The 16,567-nt window shown below is 41.5% G+C and overlaps 1 protein-coding gene across 2 annotated transcripts; it reads left to right on the top strand.

The window, feature by feature from the left end:
• Positions 1-217: 217 nt before the first annotated feature.
• On the top strand, positions 218-9,708 carry LOC116978489 (gastrotropin-like). Of its 2 annotated transcripts, none has more exons than XM_033029654.1 (6): positions 218-255; positions 299-358; positions 4,513-4,583; positions 8,422-8,594; positions 9,057-9,146; positions 9,255-9,708. In XM_033029654.1, the coding sequence occupies exons 3-6, from the start codon at positions 4,517-4,519 to the stop codon at positions 9,306-9,308; spliced, it is 384 nt and encodes a 127-aa protein (XP_032885545.1). In that variant the 5' UTR covers positions 218-255; positions 299-358; positions 4,513-4,516; the 3' UTR covers positions 9,309-9,708. The 2 variants fall into 2 exon arrangements, with proteins under 2 accessions (XP_032885545.1, XP_032885546.1); XM_033029655.1 differs by having other exon boundaries at positions 222-255; positions 299-404.
• The last annotated feature ends 6,859 nt before the right edge of the window (positions 9,709-16,567 follow it).

The raw sequence follows: 16,567 nt of genomic DNA, 5'->3' as shown, positions 1-16,567 counted from the left end.
TTGGTTGAATGTTGACCGAGACGAACAGTGCATTTTATCATTCATATATTTACTGCTGAATTTGTCACCTGATACAGTTGAGCTAATTTCCCTCGGTTCTAATCTCTTACAATAGCTTTAGTTCTCCTAACGCATTCAACATTCCCATTGCCCATTTCAAATAAACAAGTGGATACTTTGGTAATCTTAAAGGTTCCATGGTGTAACGGAAGTGAAGCTATGGGGCCCGGAGTCAGTGGGTTGGGTGCCGGAAAGGTGACTAAAGATCCTATAGCGCTCCGCTATAAGATCTTTGAAGGTGACCACCGAGGTATCAGCGGGACACTGTGAGGTCTGAAGCCCATTCCGAGTCGCCTGGGTGAGTGAACGCCGCTCTCTTGCTGTGAATGTTGAGGGTTAAGTCGGTGAGATGAAGTTCTTGTTTCCTTTCGAGTTGCTGTGAAAGAACAGCGTTGGCAGGAAGCTGCCTTAAAAATGCATTGAACTGAGGGAGCGAGTCTTTTCGTGACGACGTAGCAAAGACATGCCCCCAAGAATCCGTTTTGTGCGAATTTGCAATTCATTTTATGTTGCTTAATAATTTAACCTTAAAGGTTGTGTTTGGGGTAGAGTTTAAATCACGTGTAGTTAATGACCGGACCGCCAGAGTAAAACCCGACTCCTACCATCATCGTCATTCGATTGCAATCGGAATCAAAGATCCGCAACAGGATCTTTGATCGAAATCATTCAAAACGTGTTGCAGCTTTGAAAGTTCACAGTACAGGGTGTGGCTTGCTGAGATCAGGCCTGTCATTGTCTTCAACACACAAAGATAGGGAAGAGTCAATTCATTCTCTGGGGTTAACACGGAGAATCCCCAAGCGTCCATTTAGCTCCGGTGTGATGACCACAACCAGGGGGACAGGGATATGAGACAGCCACCCAGCATCTCAAGCGGAAAATGACTGAAAAATGAATGCAGCAAGTTGAGCAACATTTGTGAGGGTAAAGGAACTGTCGATGTTTTGGGTAGAGAGAACCACTCTCCCCAGATGCTGCTCGACCCACTGAGTTCATCTGGCTGTTAGTATTTTTCTCTCCAGAACCCAGCATCTCTTCCCTCGGAGTCTTCACTCAGATTAAGCTCTGTACTCTCACTATTGGCCCCTCCATGACTAATTATGTGCAGCTGAAGCCTCTTATGATCCTTATTCACTGGACACAGCACCAAACAGACCTTTCAGCCCATCAAGTCCTCTACACTAAATATCAAGCACCCATTCACACTCATCCCATTTTATTCTCCTCACATTCCTGTCAACTTCTCACAAATTCTACATAGATAAATACGTTATTATTCGCTTAATGTGTTTAGGATGTGTGCTGCCCCCAGCCATTCACAAGTGGAAGTGCAGACATCACACAGTACCAAAAGTCAGGAGTGGATCATAAAACAGAGGAGCCATAGGCTATTTGGCCCATCTAGTCTGCTTCGCCATTCGATCATGGCTGATCTATTTTTCCTTCTCAACCCCATTCTGCCTTCTCCCCATAACCCTGGATGCCCTTACTAATTAAGTTACTAATCTCCATTTCGAAAGTACCCATTGACTTGGCCTCCACCTGGCTCTCTGGAGCTTTGAGGATGCAGTTCTACGAACTTTTCCATTGTACTCTCCTGTGGAGAAGCAGAAAATTCTAAATTAAGAAAACCTAAATAATAATGCTCATTGGAACAGTGAATATTACAGGATAATTATTGAAAATGTTTAAAGACAGGAATTTCATTTTTGTATTTTTACCATTATATCCTTTTTGGTGCAGATAATATCCATTCAAAAGTATGATCATTTTCATCTTGTGAAGTAGCTGAATCTTTTAAATGAGAAGCCATCATCCGACACACACCAGCTACTTTGCTATTGTGGGATTTATGATGTATTTTCAGTAAAAAAAGTTAATGAATACACAAAAATAAACAAAGGATGAGACCAGCCAAGTAATTAACAAAGATCAAGAATTACAACGTTCATTCTGTTATCCAACTATCAATATCTTAAATCTCACTTTAATTTTTTAGACATTTAAAATTGTGAAGCAGATTTCCTCCTCCACAAAATAAAACTCTTCAATTTCTCATCACACCTGGGAGGTTCTTGAGAACATTGTTAAATTAATGTTAAAGGTGCAATTTTTTCATTGCCCTCAGATGTGAGTGTCATATGGATTGACATTGAAGGCAACTGGAATAAGCTGGGATATCTCTCACATGGCAACCATTTCATTATTCATAAGATTCATAATAACTTTACATTCTGCCCGTTGCTGCATCAGATTGCTTCATAAACGATTCCAGTGTTTTGACCTCTGCTATCCTAACTGGATGTTTATTTTAAGTGCTGATCGTTTATGGTTGAAAAGAACCTCCTGCCATTTGTCTTTTTTGTTATCTTGGTCTATTTTAAATGTTTATTTTAAAATAGTACTTGAATAATATTGGTAATATTTGAATGATCCTGCATTTTAATAAAGCACATCTCCTCGTCAACACAACTTTTGAAAATCCTTATTATCTCCAAATTCCTCACAGCTCTAAAAATTCTTGTGAATTTTGTTATCAAGACTTCCTTAATGTTCAATCAGCAAAACTCCACTCAGCAACTGAGGCGTGGTCTGACCAGAACACTGAACTGTTCGATGATAACTTCCTTATATTCTAAAATTTGACTACCTGCTTCAATTTTCCATTGACTTTCTTTATCGTTTGTCAATGAAAATTCTCAGGACAGGATTGACCCCAAGACTACTGTTCACTATCACATGCAAATTGAACCAACAATTTTCAATGTTATTTCCAATAACTTAAGTACATTATTTCTCAAAGTACCGAAGTAAACCTATTCAGTCAGTTTTGTTATTTTTCTTGAATATGAACATTAAAGTGTCTTGTTACTAATCTATGGCATTTCCCCAGTGTCCATGGGTGCTCTTAATGATTAGCAGTGTCTCACCATTTCCTTGTTAGACTCTTAATATTCAAATCAATAATTTCCACCATTACCAAAGTATTCGTTTCAAATCATGTCTTTATGATTGGGACAAACCTTTCATTTATATTGAATTCTGTAACTTTGCCTGGATATTGTTTTGGGAAGGAAGGTATGTTGAAGGTGATTTGATGAAAGTAATACAGGTAGTTCTGCTATAACGTGTGTTTCCAAAGGACAAAATGAATTTAGGGAAGTGATGATTTAGGGAACTTTATTTGCATTACATGGGCCAAATTGATTATAATGTGATTTTGATTGGGAACTAAAGAACCACTTAAAAGTTAATTTGGAAATTAACAACCAGGCAAAAAAGCTGTCTCGGATTATAACAATACAGTGGGAAAAAGCATGTTTCCCCGTGGTAATCGAACACCATTATCTTTAAGAACATAGCTGCTACTTTAACCGAGCGTTGCCAATGAAAATGACAAGCAGTCACTTGCATTAACACTTGCACAGTAACAATACTTTGTTAAATAGTGTAATATAGGCTCTTTTGTATTTTTAGCTTGCAGTAGCAAAAAATAATTTATTGGTATTGAAAAGATCTTTATTTTTGAAAACCCACATGAAAAAAAGTCTGTTATCGCAAATCTGAAGCACTCAAGCCCCTAACTTTGTTTCCCCCATTGACACGATTGTCGTTAGACGTTTATGCAGTCTCTTTACGTCTGGTCAGCTATGGGAGGGACTCAACAGTGGTAGTTAGCAAATCTAAATTGGTCAGTTGGAGGAACACTGTGATCAGAAGGTTGTTACTTTAGGAAGGTTACCTAGATAGGTAAGTACTTGAGTACAATTTTATTTAATACCTGTTTGGGAGTCAGTGTAGATCACTATGAACAGGAATTATGTCTGAACAGACTTGGCATGAATTAGGATTAGGAATTGCAATACACCCATCCATATTCCTTACTAAGTGTCTGAAAGCTTTAGAAAAGACTAAAATTGCATGCCTTGTGAAAGGCCAGTTTTGTGGCTCTAACAATTGTAACAAAGTGAATGTTCACATACAAAAAATAATTTATGTGAACTTAAAACACGAGGTTATCAATAACTGTTTCCAAAAGCCAAAAAGGCAACCATTCAACACTCCTTCCTGAATCATTTCCATTCTTTTTGATTACCTGATTGTCTGTTGTCCCCATAAAGAAAGATTCAAAGAGATGCTGTGCTGAAAGCAATTTTCACTCTTATCTTAATTTCACTGGAATTCCTACCCATACTTCAGTGCTCATCCTTGAGATTCTGACAGAGCAAACTAGGTGCTTTGATTCTCGGTGCTAAGAGAGTTAAGAACCTTTGTCGGCCACACTCCACCTTAATGAAATAGTTTAATAACCAATGTTGATTGATTTATGGTCTAGATCGTGATTTATCACAAGGTGCAGTGGGAGTATTCAGACACTGACTATATCACACTGTGCTGACTGCCTTCACTGTCACCACACTTATTAAATCTTTGATTCTCTTTTTGTAGCAAAATGAACTTCAGTGGCAAGTATACATTTGGGAATCAGGAAAACTATGAAGAATTTATGAAGGCTTTAGGTAAGAGATCCTTTGTGATGATACCATTACCATCAATTAGATCAAACATATTGATCAAACAATAAGTGAGCATTCTGTCCTTTTCAATTTTTAAACAAGTACCACAACATATGCAAGAAGGCGTGAAATTTGTGCTCGGCTGATATTATTGAAAAAGCAATGTACTTCGTTTAGGAAAGATAAAATGCTTTTCTTACTAAGTCGTGACCTAGTTATCCAGTCAGTAATTTGCATTTACAAGGAACTGCATATGCTAAAAGACACAAAGTGCAGGAGTAATTCAGCAGATCAGGCAGCATATCTGGAGAATGTGGGTAGGTGACATTTGAGTCGGGACACTTCTTCAGACTTATCCGTGAAAAGCAAAATATGTAGGAAGGAACTGCACTTGCTAGTTTAAACCAACGATAGATACATAAAGTTCTTCAGCTCAAATCCCAATCTGTGCGGATTTAGTTTATCTTTGATACATGACAATTGGCCTGCATGCTTCAGTCAGGAAGGAGTAAATTTAGCCAAGGTTTTTAGCAGCTATCTTTCTCATGCTAAGCAGATATGTGTTTAAATTGGATGTGAAGTGCATCAAGCATTTCATGGATGCAGTGTTTAATTGTTTAATTGTTTATCAGGACGTGAATAATGCATCAGAGTGCATTGTCAATACGTTTCTGCTCTCAGCAAGAGAGAAAGCAACAGTAATGGATAAAAGATAGTCACTGCGACTTCTTTCAGAAACAACTGGTTAATAAATCTGGTCCAGGAGGATCATTACTATTTATTAACCTCATTAGCTATACAAAAAATTTGGAAATGAGATTAAACAAGTAGCTAAATTGAAGAGAAGTACACGTGTTAGGCTGAATAGTTTCCTTCCATGCTGTAATGATCTATGCGTTGCATCTGAGTGAGCAAAAACTGAAATTTAATTAACGTCAAAATATTCAGAAAGTACAGGTCAGTTCCACAGAGCAGTGTATTTCATCTCTACATTAATTTAGCAAAATGGTTTTGTTAAGCAGTGTGTACCTTTCCAAAAAAACAACAAATCTGCCAAACTTTGGAAAATTTTGGACCTTTCTTCAGATGGAATTGCCGTTTGGTCAATTTCCTTGCACAAATGCTACCTGACTCATTGGGTTCATAGAGTCACACGGTACGGAAACAGGCCCATTAGCCCAACTTGTCCATGCCAACCAACCAAGATGCCCCAGCCCCATCTATGCTAATCCTACCTGCCTGTTTTTGTCCCATTTTTTTCTAAACATTTCCCATCCATGCAACTGTCCAAATGTATTTTAAACATTGTTATCGTATCTGTCTTAACTACTTCCTCTGGCACCCCCCCCCCCCCCCATGCCAGGTCCCCCCCCCCCTTTTGTTCTCAACGGCCCTCCACTCCGGATCCCCCTTTGTCCTCGGCGGCCCTCCTGTGCGACATCAGGACCCCAGGCCTCCTGACCCTGGACCCTGCAGTCTCTTGTGTCTCCATTTAAAAATGTTTAATTTTCTGAACTTCTTTCTTTCATTCTTAATCGCATTTACTTGCTTCTGACCTTGACAGCTGACGAAGCGGGAGGCACAATTTTGCTGGCTCTTAAAGGGCATTTGGTGTGTGGGGAGGGCAGCACAAGACATGCTGCCCCTGAGGCCACATCGCAGCAATCAGGGTGCTTCAAACTAACAATGTAGGCCCTCTACATTCATAACAGGTAAACACGGCAACCAGATTGCCCAGTACTGAGTACTTGCATCAACAGTCAGGGAAACATTTCATTTTCTGCCATGTCAACTGTTCCATGAAGAAAGTTTTTAAAATAGCACACGGCAGAATAACTTAATAATTCAATATGAGAAGTCAGTAACCAATTCCACTTATTTGATCTCGAGGAGGAATTCAACATAATCAAATTTTAATAAAGTCATACTGGCTGCCTTATTTTGGTCACTTTATCTAGCAAGAAATGTCTATATTTTTAACTTCATTTATAAAGCCCCCGAAGCCTTGATTTATAGAGACACTGCCCTTTACTATGAACTGTATAATAATAATAAGGCCTAATATAAAACCTGTTCACATAGAGCCAACGACATGGAGTGTGACTCAAAATACTCTTGGGGCTTATAACAAGATGAACCAATATCAGTGAGACACGTCATCCTTAGAGTATTGGCAGGTCTGGGCATGTTATTCTTAGTTGAATAAAAAAACATCTTTAGTTTGCACACACTATCCTAAACAAATTCTACCTTATAAGCAATGCAAGCTTCAAAAGTCACAGATGTCCTTAATGTAATATTAACCCTGTAAACATATTTGTAATAATGTCAAGCACACATTTATCACTCAACCCATATTTCCATCAAAATTCTCTCCTTCCTTGGTGTTACTTTTTCTTCTTTTCACTTTTCTCTTTTCCCCATCTTTTCTGTGCTTGCATTTGTGTCCCCACCTCTGTTCTTCGCTTGCTTCCAATCTCTCTCCTCATCTCTCTGTACCTTGCCCATCTCTTCATCAACATGTGTACATTGTTCAAGATATTATTTTGCCTTTGCATACATGGAGGTTTTCGTAGTTTTATTTTAGATCGAAATGGCTGATTTATTTAATCCTTCCTTATTTACAGTATTTCTTACAGCTAATCCACTTTAATTACATCCAACACTAGAGGGCCTAGCTATAAGTTGAGAGGGGTAAAGTTTAATGGAGATGTGCGGAACAAGTTTTTTTTCCACAGGGAGTGATAGGGGTCTGGAACACATTGCCAGGAGTGGTGGTGGAGACAGATACGATCGTGACAATTAAGATACATTTAGGTAGGCACATGGAAGTACAAGGAATAGAGGATATGTATAGGCATGACTTTAACTTGGCATCATGTTCGGCACAAACATTGTGGGCCTAAGGGGCCATTCCTGTGTTGTACTGTTCTATGTTCTAATTGAAACTAAACGTGACAAGGGCAGTTTATTAGGTTTTGAATAGGCCAGTAATCATCAGTATGCTGGTGGTTTAGATGGAGGTTCACTTGCCTAATCCACTGTATCCTTTGTTCTCGGTGTGGACTCACATACATGGGCGAGACCAAGTGCAGACTGGGCGATCATTTTGCTGAACACCTGCCTTCCTTCTTGGCCTACGTGATCTCCCGGTAGCCAAGCATTTTAACTCCCCTTCCCATGCTGACCTTTCTGTCCTGGGCCTCCTCCACTGTCAGACTGAGGCCACGCGCAAATTGGAGGAACACCACCTCATATTTTGCTTGGGCAGCTTACAATCCAGCGGTATGAATATTGATTCCACTAATTTCATGCAGCTCCTGCAATCCCTCTCTCTCCACCCCTCCCCCACCCCAGTCATCCTGCTGGTTCCACTATTCCCATCCATATATCCCTTCGATACCACCTCTTTCACAGCCAACAATGGACCATCGTGGGCTCCACCTTTCCTTGGTCAGCAATGGCGGCTCTGATTTGTTCTGAACCTTTTCATACCTCGAGTTTTCCTCTCCCCTCAGTCTGAAGAAGGATCTTGACCCGAAACGTCATCCTTTCCTTTTCTCCAGTGATACCGCCTGACCCGCTGAGTTACTCCAGCATTTTGTGTCTACCTTTGGTGTAAACCAGCATCTGCTGTTCCTACACATAACTATTTATCTATGCTCATTTTAGATTTAGTCATTAGCTCTTCAAAACTGTTGGAAGTTGTTATTTCTAACACAATTAAAATGTTCTAAAGACCACCTGCAAGAAAACTAACCTATGAAAATGAATGAGCAACTTCAGTTGTATTATTCATCGTAGGACTTTGTGTTCATTTGATGCATTATTCATGATGCAGGTGTGCCTGAAGATTGCATCGAACAGGGGAAGAATGCGAAGTTTGACACAGAGGTTGCCCAGAATGGTGATGGATTTACATGGTCTCAAATTTATCCATGTCATACTACAACCAATCAATTTACTGTCGGGAAGGAATCAGAATTTGAGATGCTGAATTGTGAAAAAGCTAAGGTAAAGCTGAAAAAATGAATTTCACTGTTGCTTCAATATTGTATTAATCTTTAATATTTGGAATTCCATGCACTTCCATTATCCCGTTGAATTAAGTTTGTGAGCTGAGCATTGAGGATAAATTATATCAATGATTTACACTTTTGAGTACTCCTAGAGTGTCCCGCATTCAGTTCTCTTAATTTAGGGATAGCCGGAATCTCATTGGGGGTGGTTCTGAAAAGTTCATTGCTTTCTTGTGGAATTTAGTCAGGTTGAGGTGAGGTGCCGAGATACATCTAAAGGGAAGCTGTGTAGGTGCATGAAAAAGGAAAGTATAGCACGTTTACTGATGAGTTCGCTGCAGATAGTTGGGAGGAAGCTCAGATGGAATCTATGATGGCGTACATTATTTAGGATGAATCAGCTGTTCCTATTATGCAAATTTGTTAAACTAAAAATATCCCTTTTGCTTTTCTTCAGATTACTGTAAAACTAGAAGGAGGAAAACTCATTATGAATTTTCCCAAGTATACTCATACAGTTGAGATTGAAGGAGACAAACTGATTGAAGTGAGTGGCTGGTTTAAACATTTATAATTTAAATTACATTTTCATAAAAAGATTGTTTTGCTGTACTGCACTTATAACCTTATTGTCACAAACCTTTTTTTTATACAGACTGCAGTGTCCGGTGAGATCACTTTAAAAAGACTCCACACAAAAAAAAATTAAAAAGATGAAGCCAGGATCATGGCAGATGACAGCACAACACTGCAGTAAAACACAATTCAGGATATTGATTATTTTTTCCATGGAAAGGACCACAGGTTAAGATTTGCTATTCAAAAAATAATCATCAGCATTTTTTATATTGCTTGCATTTAGTAATTCCAGACAAATAAAGAGAATTAAATCTATGTGACATTAATGCTAAATTTCTGCCCTGAAATCATATCCTCATATATCGTTATTCCTTGAGGATGGAATATGCTTTCTTGCTATCCTAGTTGCACTATTCATTCAGTGGAAGAATACCATAATGAGTGAAATATGTTCAATGTGCAGGTGTAGGCAGGTTTAATCAGCTACCATGTATGAATGCATAAATAAATCAAATTAATTGTGGAATCTTCTCATGTCTTCTGCAATTTTATCCAAAGCTACTGTCATTCAGTCCAAATGCAATGGTGTTGTGTATGGCTCATACAAGTTCTATCAACTGATATCAACGTATTTTGTAAATCATAGATCACAGAACAGTGTTGTTATTCAGTCACCCTCAGGAGTCTGCAGATTACATTTGTTAATAATACAATCATTAACTATTCTCATTTTACAAACTACATTCAGATTAAACACTAAATAAAGTTGTGGTGGCACAGTAGCACAGCGGTAAAGCTGCTGTCCCACAGCAGCCAGAGAGCCAGGTTCAATCCTAACTATGGGTACCAGAAATATTATCTCGCTCACAGATGCTGCCTGTGGCATTTTGCGCAGCTTAGAGTTGGGATCGATCTTGACTACGGGTGCGGTCAGTGCGGAGATTGTACGTTCTCTCTGTGACCGCGTGGCTTTTCTCCCAAGTGCTCTGGTTTTCTCTCTCATTCCAAAGACAATTGGCTTCCATAAATTGATAGAACTAGTGTACAGGTGATTGATGGTCAGCATGGACACGGATGGGCCGAAGGTCATTTCCATGCTGTATCTCTAAATTAAACTAAAGTAAGAAAAGTGAAATGAAACAGAAAATACAGTGCGACAGATATGTATGTCCACCCCCTCACGCGCTTCCTCCTCAATGTTTAGGGAAATGGAACAACTGCCATCTGACTATTGTGGCTGAAATGCACCATAACTAAACACTGCATATGCAGTAATTTGCTTAGGGATCCTACTGAATACCCACACACCATGGGAAGGAAGGGTTGTTGAAGATGGGTGTAAATATCCTAAAAACTATTTTATTCACATCACCTAATGATTCAAATGCAAAATTGATCTTCTGAGCCGTTACTATGCCCTCCCTCTGCCAGGATTGCAATCAAATTCAAAGAAGTGAAAGGGAGAAAATACTATTCAGCTTTTATCTTTTAAATTGTTTCCCCTTCAATTGTGCAGCATTATGTTTTATCAAAGGGACCTCAATGGGTAGTTTGCATGCTGAACCATTTCATCAGTGTTGTAATCAGTTTTTAAGGTCAAGGAAACCAGTCTGCCATCTTTGCTCTGAACAGGCCTATAAAAAGGCCAGTCGTGCAGCAAAGAAAAACTGAAGTAATGGTCTCCCAGCAAAATTATGCACTTTTCAAACAAGATATGGTGGATCTTGTGTTGCAATCTGCTGACCTTGGAGAAACTGGCGATGTTCTATGCAGGAAAATCACGAACAGTATTTCAATTTACAGCTATTTTCGCCATTTTTAATTTTGCATCTTGCACTCGGATCAGCCTCAATAGGAAATACCTTCCCCAACCCAACAGTTGTGAGATTACATTGACGGTTTTCTCCCCAGGTGATGGTTGGATTTCCATCCTGACAAATCCAGCGTTAAAACTTCCGCCTTCCGCAGAGGCCGTTCCCTCGCAACTGTTTCGGTGGGCGGCGCGACTCTCGTCAGCAGCGGCCTCTGCAGTCCGTCTGTGTTTTATTATTTTTTGTCTCGTTTTTATGTAGTTTTTGTTATTTTTTTTGTTGGGGTATGTGTGTGGGGGGGAGGGGGTAACTTTAAAATTTTTCCCCTGCACGGGAGACCCGACCTTTTCTTTGTCGGGTCTCCGTTGTCGTTGGGGCTGCAACGTGGAGCGGCCTCCAACAGGAACGACCTGGGGTTCCAGCTGCGGAGCTGCCGACTACACACCGTCACGGGGCTGGCCGAGTCCGGAGCGGGTGGAGCGGTGGTGGAGCGCTGCTGCGGCCCGACCCCCGGAGATTCGGAGGCTGCAACTGCAGGTCTGGCGGACGGCGGCACCGGGAGCCCGCGGGTCCCTGCTGGGAGACCGCTTTTCAGGGCTTCCGCAACGGCGACTTCTCCCGCCCGAGTTGCGGGGTTGGAAAGCACCTGGAGCGGGTACTCACCATCGCCTCGCGCGGCTTGGAATGGCCGCGGGACTTTGCGAGCGCCCGCCGGGGCTCTAACACCAAGATTATTAAAAAAAAAAAAAAAAACATATATCAGTCTACACCTTATAAATACATATAAAAGGTGTATGTTAAACATACAGTTTAGCAAACAGGTTCAGTGTAAGTTCAGTAGGGCATAGCCCTGCTAATCAAACAGCCATGTCATTCTACTTATCCTTTTCGGTCCTTTTTTAACTCTTGCGCATATTTAAATGCATCTTCTGGGTCAATAAAGAAACGCTCCGATCCTTCGTATGTGACCCTTAATTTGGCAGGATACATTATTCCATATCTCAGGTCTGGAATGTCTCTGAGAATAAGACGCGTCTTAGTGAAGAGAGCTCACTTCTTGACCACCTCTGCTGGATAATCTCTGAAGAATATTATGTTTTCTCCTTCAAACATCAGGGTTCCTGCAGTTGTCACTTTCTTCATGATGTCTTCAAGAACTGCTACATTGTGTAGTTTAAGAATAATCTGTCTTGGTGGGGCTCCAACCCCTGATCGGGCTCTCTGGACTCGATGTGCTTGATCAATTTTAGGTCTCTCAGGCAGATTAAATACCTGTTGAAGTAAGTTGGCAGTGAAGACCCGAGAGTCTTTTCCACTTACTTTCCCTTCCTTCACTCCAACAATTCTTAAGTTTTGGCGTCTGGACTGGGCTTCAAGATCTAGGCATTTGTCGGTCATTCGGGCCAGTTGCCCAGAAACACGGTCTAGGTTTTCCTTCACTCTTTGCGTTGTGTCAGAGATGTCTGTAGTAGTAACTTCAAGTTCTCTGATAGCTTTGTTTTGTTTTTTTGAAGTGAGGAGAATGGGCTCCAACTTTTTGCTAAGATCTTCTTCAACCCGTTTGATTTCTTCTTTCAAAACGGTATTTACCTCTTCGCGATCTTGTAGAATGTCAAATTTTCCACAAATTTCCTTATTCCTGACATCCATTCTTGTTTCTAGCTTTCCCAGCTGATCAGTCAGAATATCACCAAAGTCTTTTGCCATAGCCCGTCTTAAAGATTGTTCCTGTTCTTTTATATGTTCTTCCATGGTAGGAATAAATCCTTCTCCTTCAGATTCTCCCTCAGATTCTTCAGAGGTTACTTTCTCTAGCTCTTGAACAACCTCCAGTCGGGTTCTTTGTCTGGTCTGAGGTTGAGTCGGCAAAGTCCGTTTACTCATTTAAAATACCGGTATCCATTCGGTATACGGCGATTTCTGATGACGTCACTTACGCGACGTCGGGCATCTGCCGGTAAGTGTTTTTCAGTCGGTCCGTTTTACTTTTCAGGTGTTTTAATGTGTTTTAACGCATTTTGCGGAGCGGATCTAAAATGAGCGCCTGCTTACTGCTCCATGGCGCCACCGGAAGTCCCTGAATGCAATAGGTTTAAGTAGAACTAAAATTAAAAGCAATAGAATTCATAACTGGATATTAAAATAAATCTAACTGGCAGTAATGGGGAAAAAATGCTGAAAAACCTTAGATAGACCCAAAAAGCTAGAGTAACTCAGTGGGACAGGCAGCATCTCTGGAGAGAAGGAATGGGTGACGTTTCGTTTCGAGACCCTTCTTCAAACTGGACAGGGATAAGGGAAACGAGAAATGCTGTATGTCTGAAGAAGCTTAAACTTATTAAACAAGCCTCTCAGCTATGCAAAGTTCCAGGCTGCGTGGAATCTTGTGCTTTCAGATGCCCAGGATTTTCTCCTTAGTTTCCATTTTTGCTGTTGCTGATTATCCCTTCATTTTCCACAACAATTGGTGCTTGCAATATTATTGGTTTCCCTTGACTAAATCTAGAAATTTGTGTCAAATTCTGGCAATAAAGACAACAAAGTAGAAAGATATAATGCCTGGAATCCTGGTTGCCTAACAGTTTTGAAAGCATGATGTGTGTGATATAAACTCATACACACCAGGAAGGTTCTAGGTTTGGGATGCTCTGATTATATAGCGGGAGCAGTTGAGAGAGTCAGCCTGCATGACAGTTCCCTTGACCTGTTGGAAGGTTCACATACTGAAGAAGCAGCTCTCTCAACTATCTTCTGCGGTTGCAGCTGGGGAGGGGGTGGGAAGGGTGGGAAGGGATGAGTTAACCAGGGAGTTGCGGAGGGAACAGTCTCTGTGGAAGGAAGAAAGGGATGGAGATGGGAAAATGTGGGTAGTGGTGGGATCCCGTTGAGGTGGCGGAAATTTTGGAGGGTTGTGTGTTATATGCGTCTGCTGATGGGGCGGAAGACAAGGACTAGGAGGACTGTCTCTGTTAGGGGTGACTAGCTAGGAGTGGGGGGGGGGATCAAAGGCGGAGCATGGAGGAGACACGACTGAGGGCCTCATTTATGATGGGAGAAGGGAACCCCCATTCCCAAAAGAATTAGGGCATCTCAGATGTTTTATTAAGGAATACCTCATCTTGGCCGCAGATGCGACGTAGATGGAAGAATTGCGAGTAGGGGATAGAGTCTTTGCAGGAAGCAGGGTGGGAAGAAGTGTAGTCCAGATAGTTGTGGGAGACAGTGGGTTTGTAATAGATGTCAGTCAATAGTCTATTTCTTGTAATGGAGACTGAGATCAAGAAAGGGGAGGGAGGTGTTGGAGGTGGTCCAAGTAAATTTGAGTGCAGGATGAAAATTGGTGATGAAGTTGATGAAGTCCATGAGTTCTGCATGGGTGCAGGATGTAGCACCGATGCAGTCATCAATGTAACGGAAATAGAGTTTGGGGATAGGGCCAGTATACGCCTGGTAAAAGGATTGTTCAACGTACCAAAAGGCAGGCATAGCTGGGACCAATGCGGATGCCCATAGCTATGCCTTGGACTTGGAGGAAGTGGGAGGAGTCAAAGGAGAAGCTGTTCAGGGTGAGGACCAGCTCCGCTTGGCAGAGTAGAGTGTTAGTCGAGGGAAATTTGATGTTTCTGTGGTCGAGGAAGAAACTGAGGGCTTTAAGGCCTTCCTGGTGGAGGATGGAGGTGGAGTGACTGAACGTTCATAGTAAAGGTGAGGGAGTGGGGAAAGTGGAAGTCATTAAATAGATGAAGGGCATATGAGGTATCTTGGACATAGGTCGGGTGAGATTGGACCTAGGGAATAGGATGGAGTCGAGATACGTGGAAATCATTTCTGTGGGACAGGAGCAAGCAGAAACAATGGGTCTGCCAGGGCAGTTGTGTTTGTGGATTTTGGGGAGAAGGTTAGGATGGGCTGTGCATGGCTGGGAAACGATAAGGTTGAAGGATGTGGAAGGCAGACAGCCAAAAGTGATGAAATCAGTAATGGTTTTTTGAGATTAAGGCCTTGTGCTCATATGTGGGATCATATTCCAAGGATAAGTAGGAGAAAGTGTAAGAGTTGACGCCTAGCCTCAGCCCCGGTAGAGGTCAGTGCGCCAGACCACCACGGCACCTCCTTGTCGGCGGGTTTGATTATGTCAGGGTGAGCAGAGGGCAGTACGTTTGGGGTTGAGGTTGGAGCAAGGGGAATGGAAAAGTTAGAAATAAAGAGGTCCAGAGATGGTAGAAGGCTGTTCTGGGGAGTCCAAGAGGAGGGGGACCAGTAGAGTCAGGAGAAGGGGTCATCACTGGGTGGTCAGGACCCCTTCCCATAGAAAAAGGCGCGGAGGCGACGAAAGAAAAGCTCTACGTCGTGGCGGACCTGGAACTCATTGAGGTGGGGGCAGAGGGGTACAAAGGTATGGCTCTTTCAACCAATGTGGATATAGATGGTACATAGCTTTAGAACATAACACGCAACCCATCTAGAGTTTACCCTATTAGTTGCAACCTGCGACAACCAGTAGAAATGCATGTAGGAAGGTGTCCATGTGATGAAATGTCAGTACAGTATCAGCAGACTGACCACAGTATTTACCAAGGCAGGAGAAATAAGTAACCCAGTAAAACACTTCCTCATATAGAGAAATTGCTCTTATTACAACAAGGCTGTATAAGCCATCTGTTATAATTGGGTAAAACACAAAGTTCTGGAGGAACTCAGTGGATGAGATAGCATCTGTGGAGGGAATGGGTAGACAATGTTCAGTTTGGGTTCCTTCTTCAGACTGCCAAATTTTACAATTGGATAAAAAAGGACAAAATGCTGGAGTAACTCAGTGGGTTAGATAGCATCACAGGAGAACATTGATGTGTCGGGTCAAGAACCTTCTTCAGACTCGTTTCGGATTGAGACACTTCTTCAGACTCAATTGTCAAAAAACAGAAACTGCTATGGTAAAGAGACCAGAAACAAGCCATTCGGTCCAACTCGCCCATACTGACCAGAATGCCCCAACGAAGTTAGTCCCACTTGCCTGTGTCTGGCCCATATCCCCCTAAATCTTTCCTATCCATGCACCAGTCCAAATATATTTTAAATCTTGTTATTGGATCCGCTTCATCTACTGTCTTTGTCAGCTCACTCAATATATCCATGAACATTTGTGTGAAATGGTTGCCCCTCATGGATCATTCCCTTCTCACTTTAAGCCCATGTCCTCTTGTTCTTAATTGTCCTAGCCTGGGAAAATATCTCTGAGCATTCATCCTATCTATTGCTCTCATTATTTTATATAACTACCGCTCAGCATCCTGCACTACAAGGAATAAAGTTATAGTCTGCCCAATCTCTCGCTATAGCTCAGGCCCTCAAGTCCTGGCTGATTCACTGGATGCATTCAAAAGAGAATTAGATAGAGCTCTTAGGGCTAGCGGAATCAAGGGATCGGGGGAGAAGGCAGGAACAGGGTATTGATTATGAATGATCAGCCATGATTACATTGAATGTCGGTGTTGGCTCAAAGGGCCGAATGGCCTACTCCTGCACCTGTAGTCTATATATCTATGTAGCATGTAACATCTTCATAAATCTTTTCTGT

Source organism: Amblyraja radiata, chromosome 11 (genome assembly GCF_010909765.2).
Source record: "Amblyraja radiata isolate CabotCenter1 chromosome 11, sAmbRad1.1.pri, whole genome shotgun sequence".
Classification (NCBI taxonomy): domain Eukaryota; kingdom Metazoa; phylum Chordata; class Chondrichthyes; order Rajiformes; family Rajidae; genus Amblyraja; species Amblyraja radiata.
This window is presented reverse-complemented; position numbering and strand designations above follow the sequence as displayed.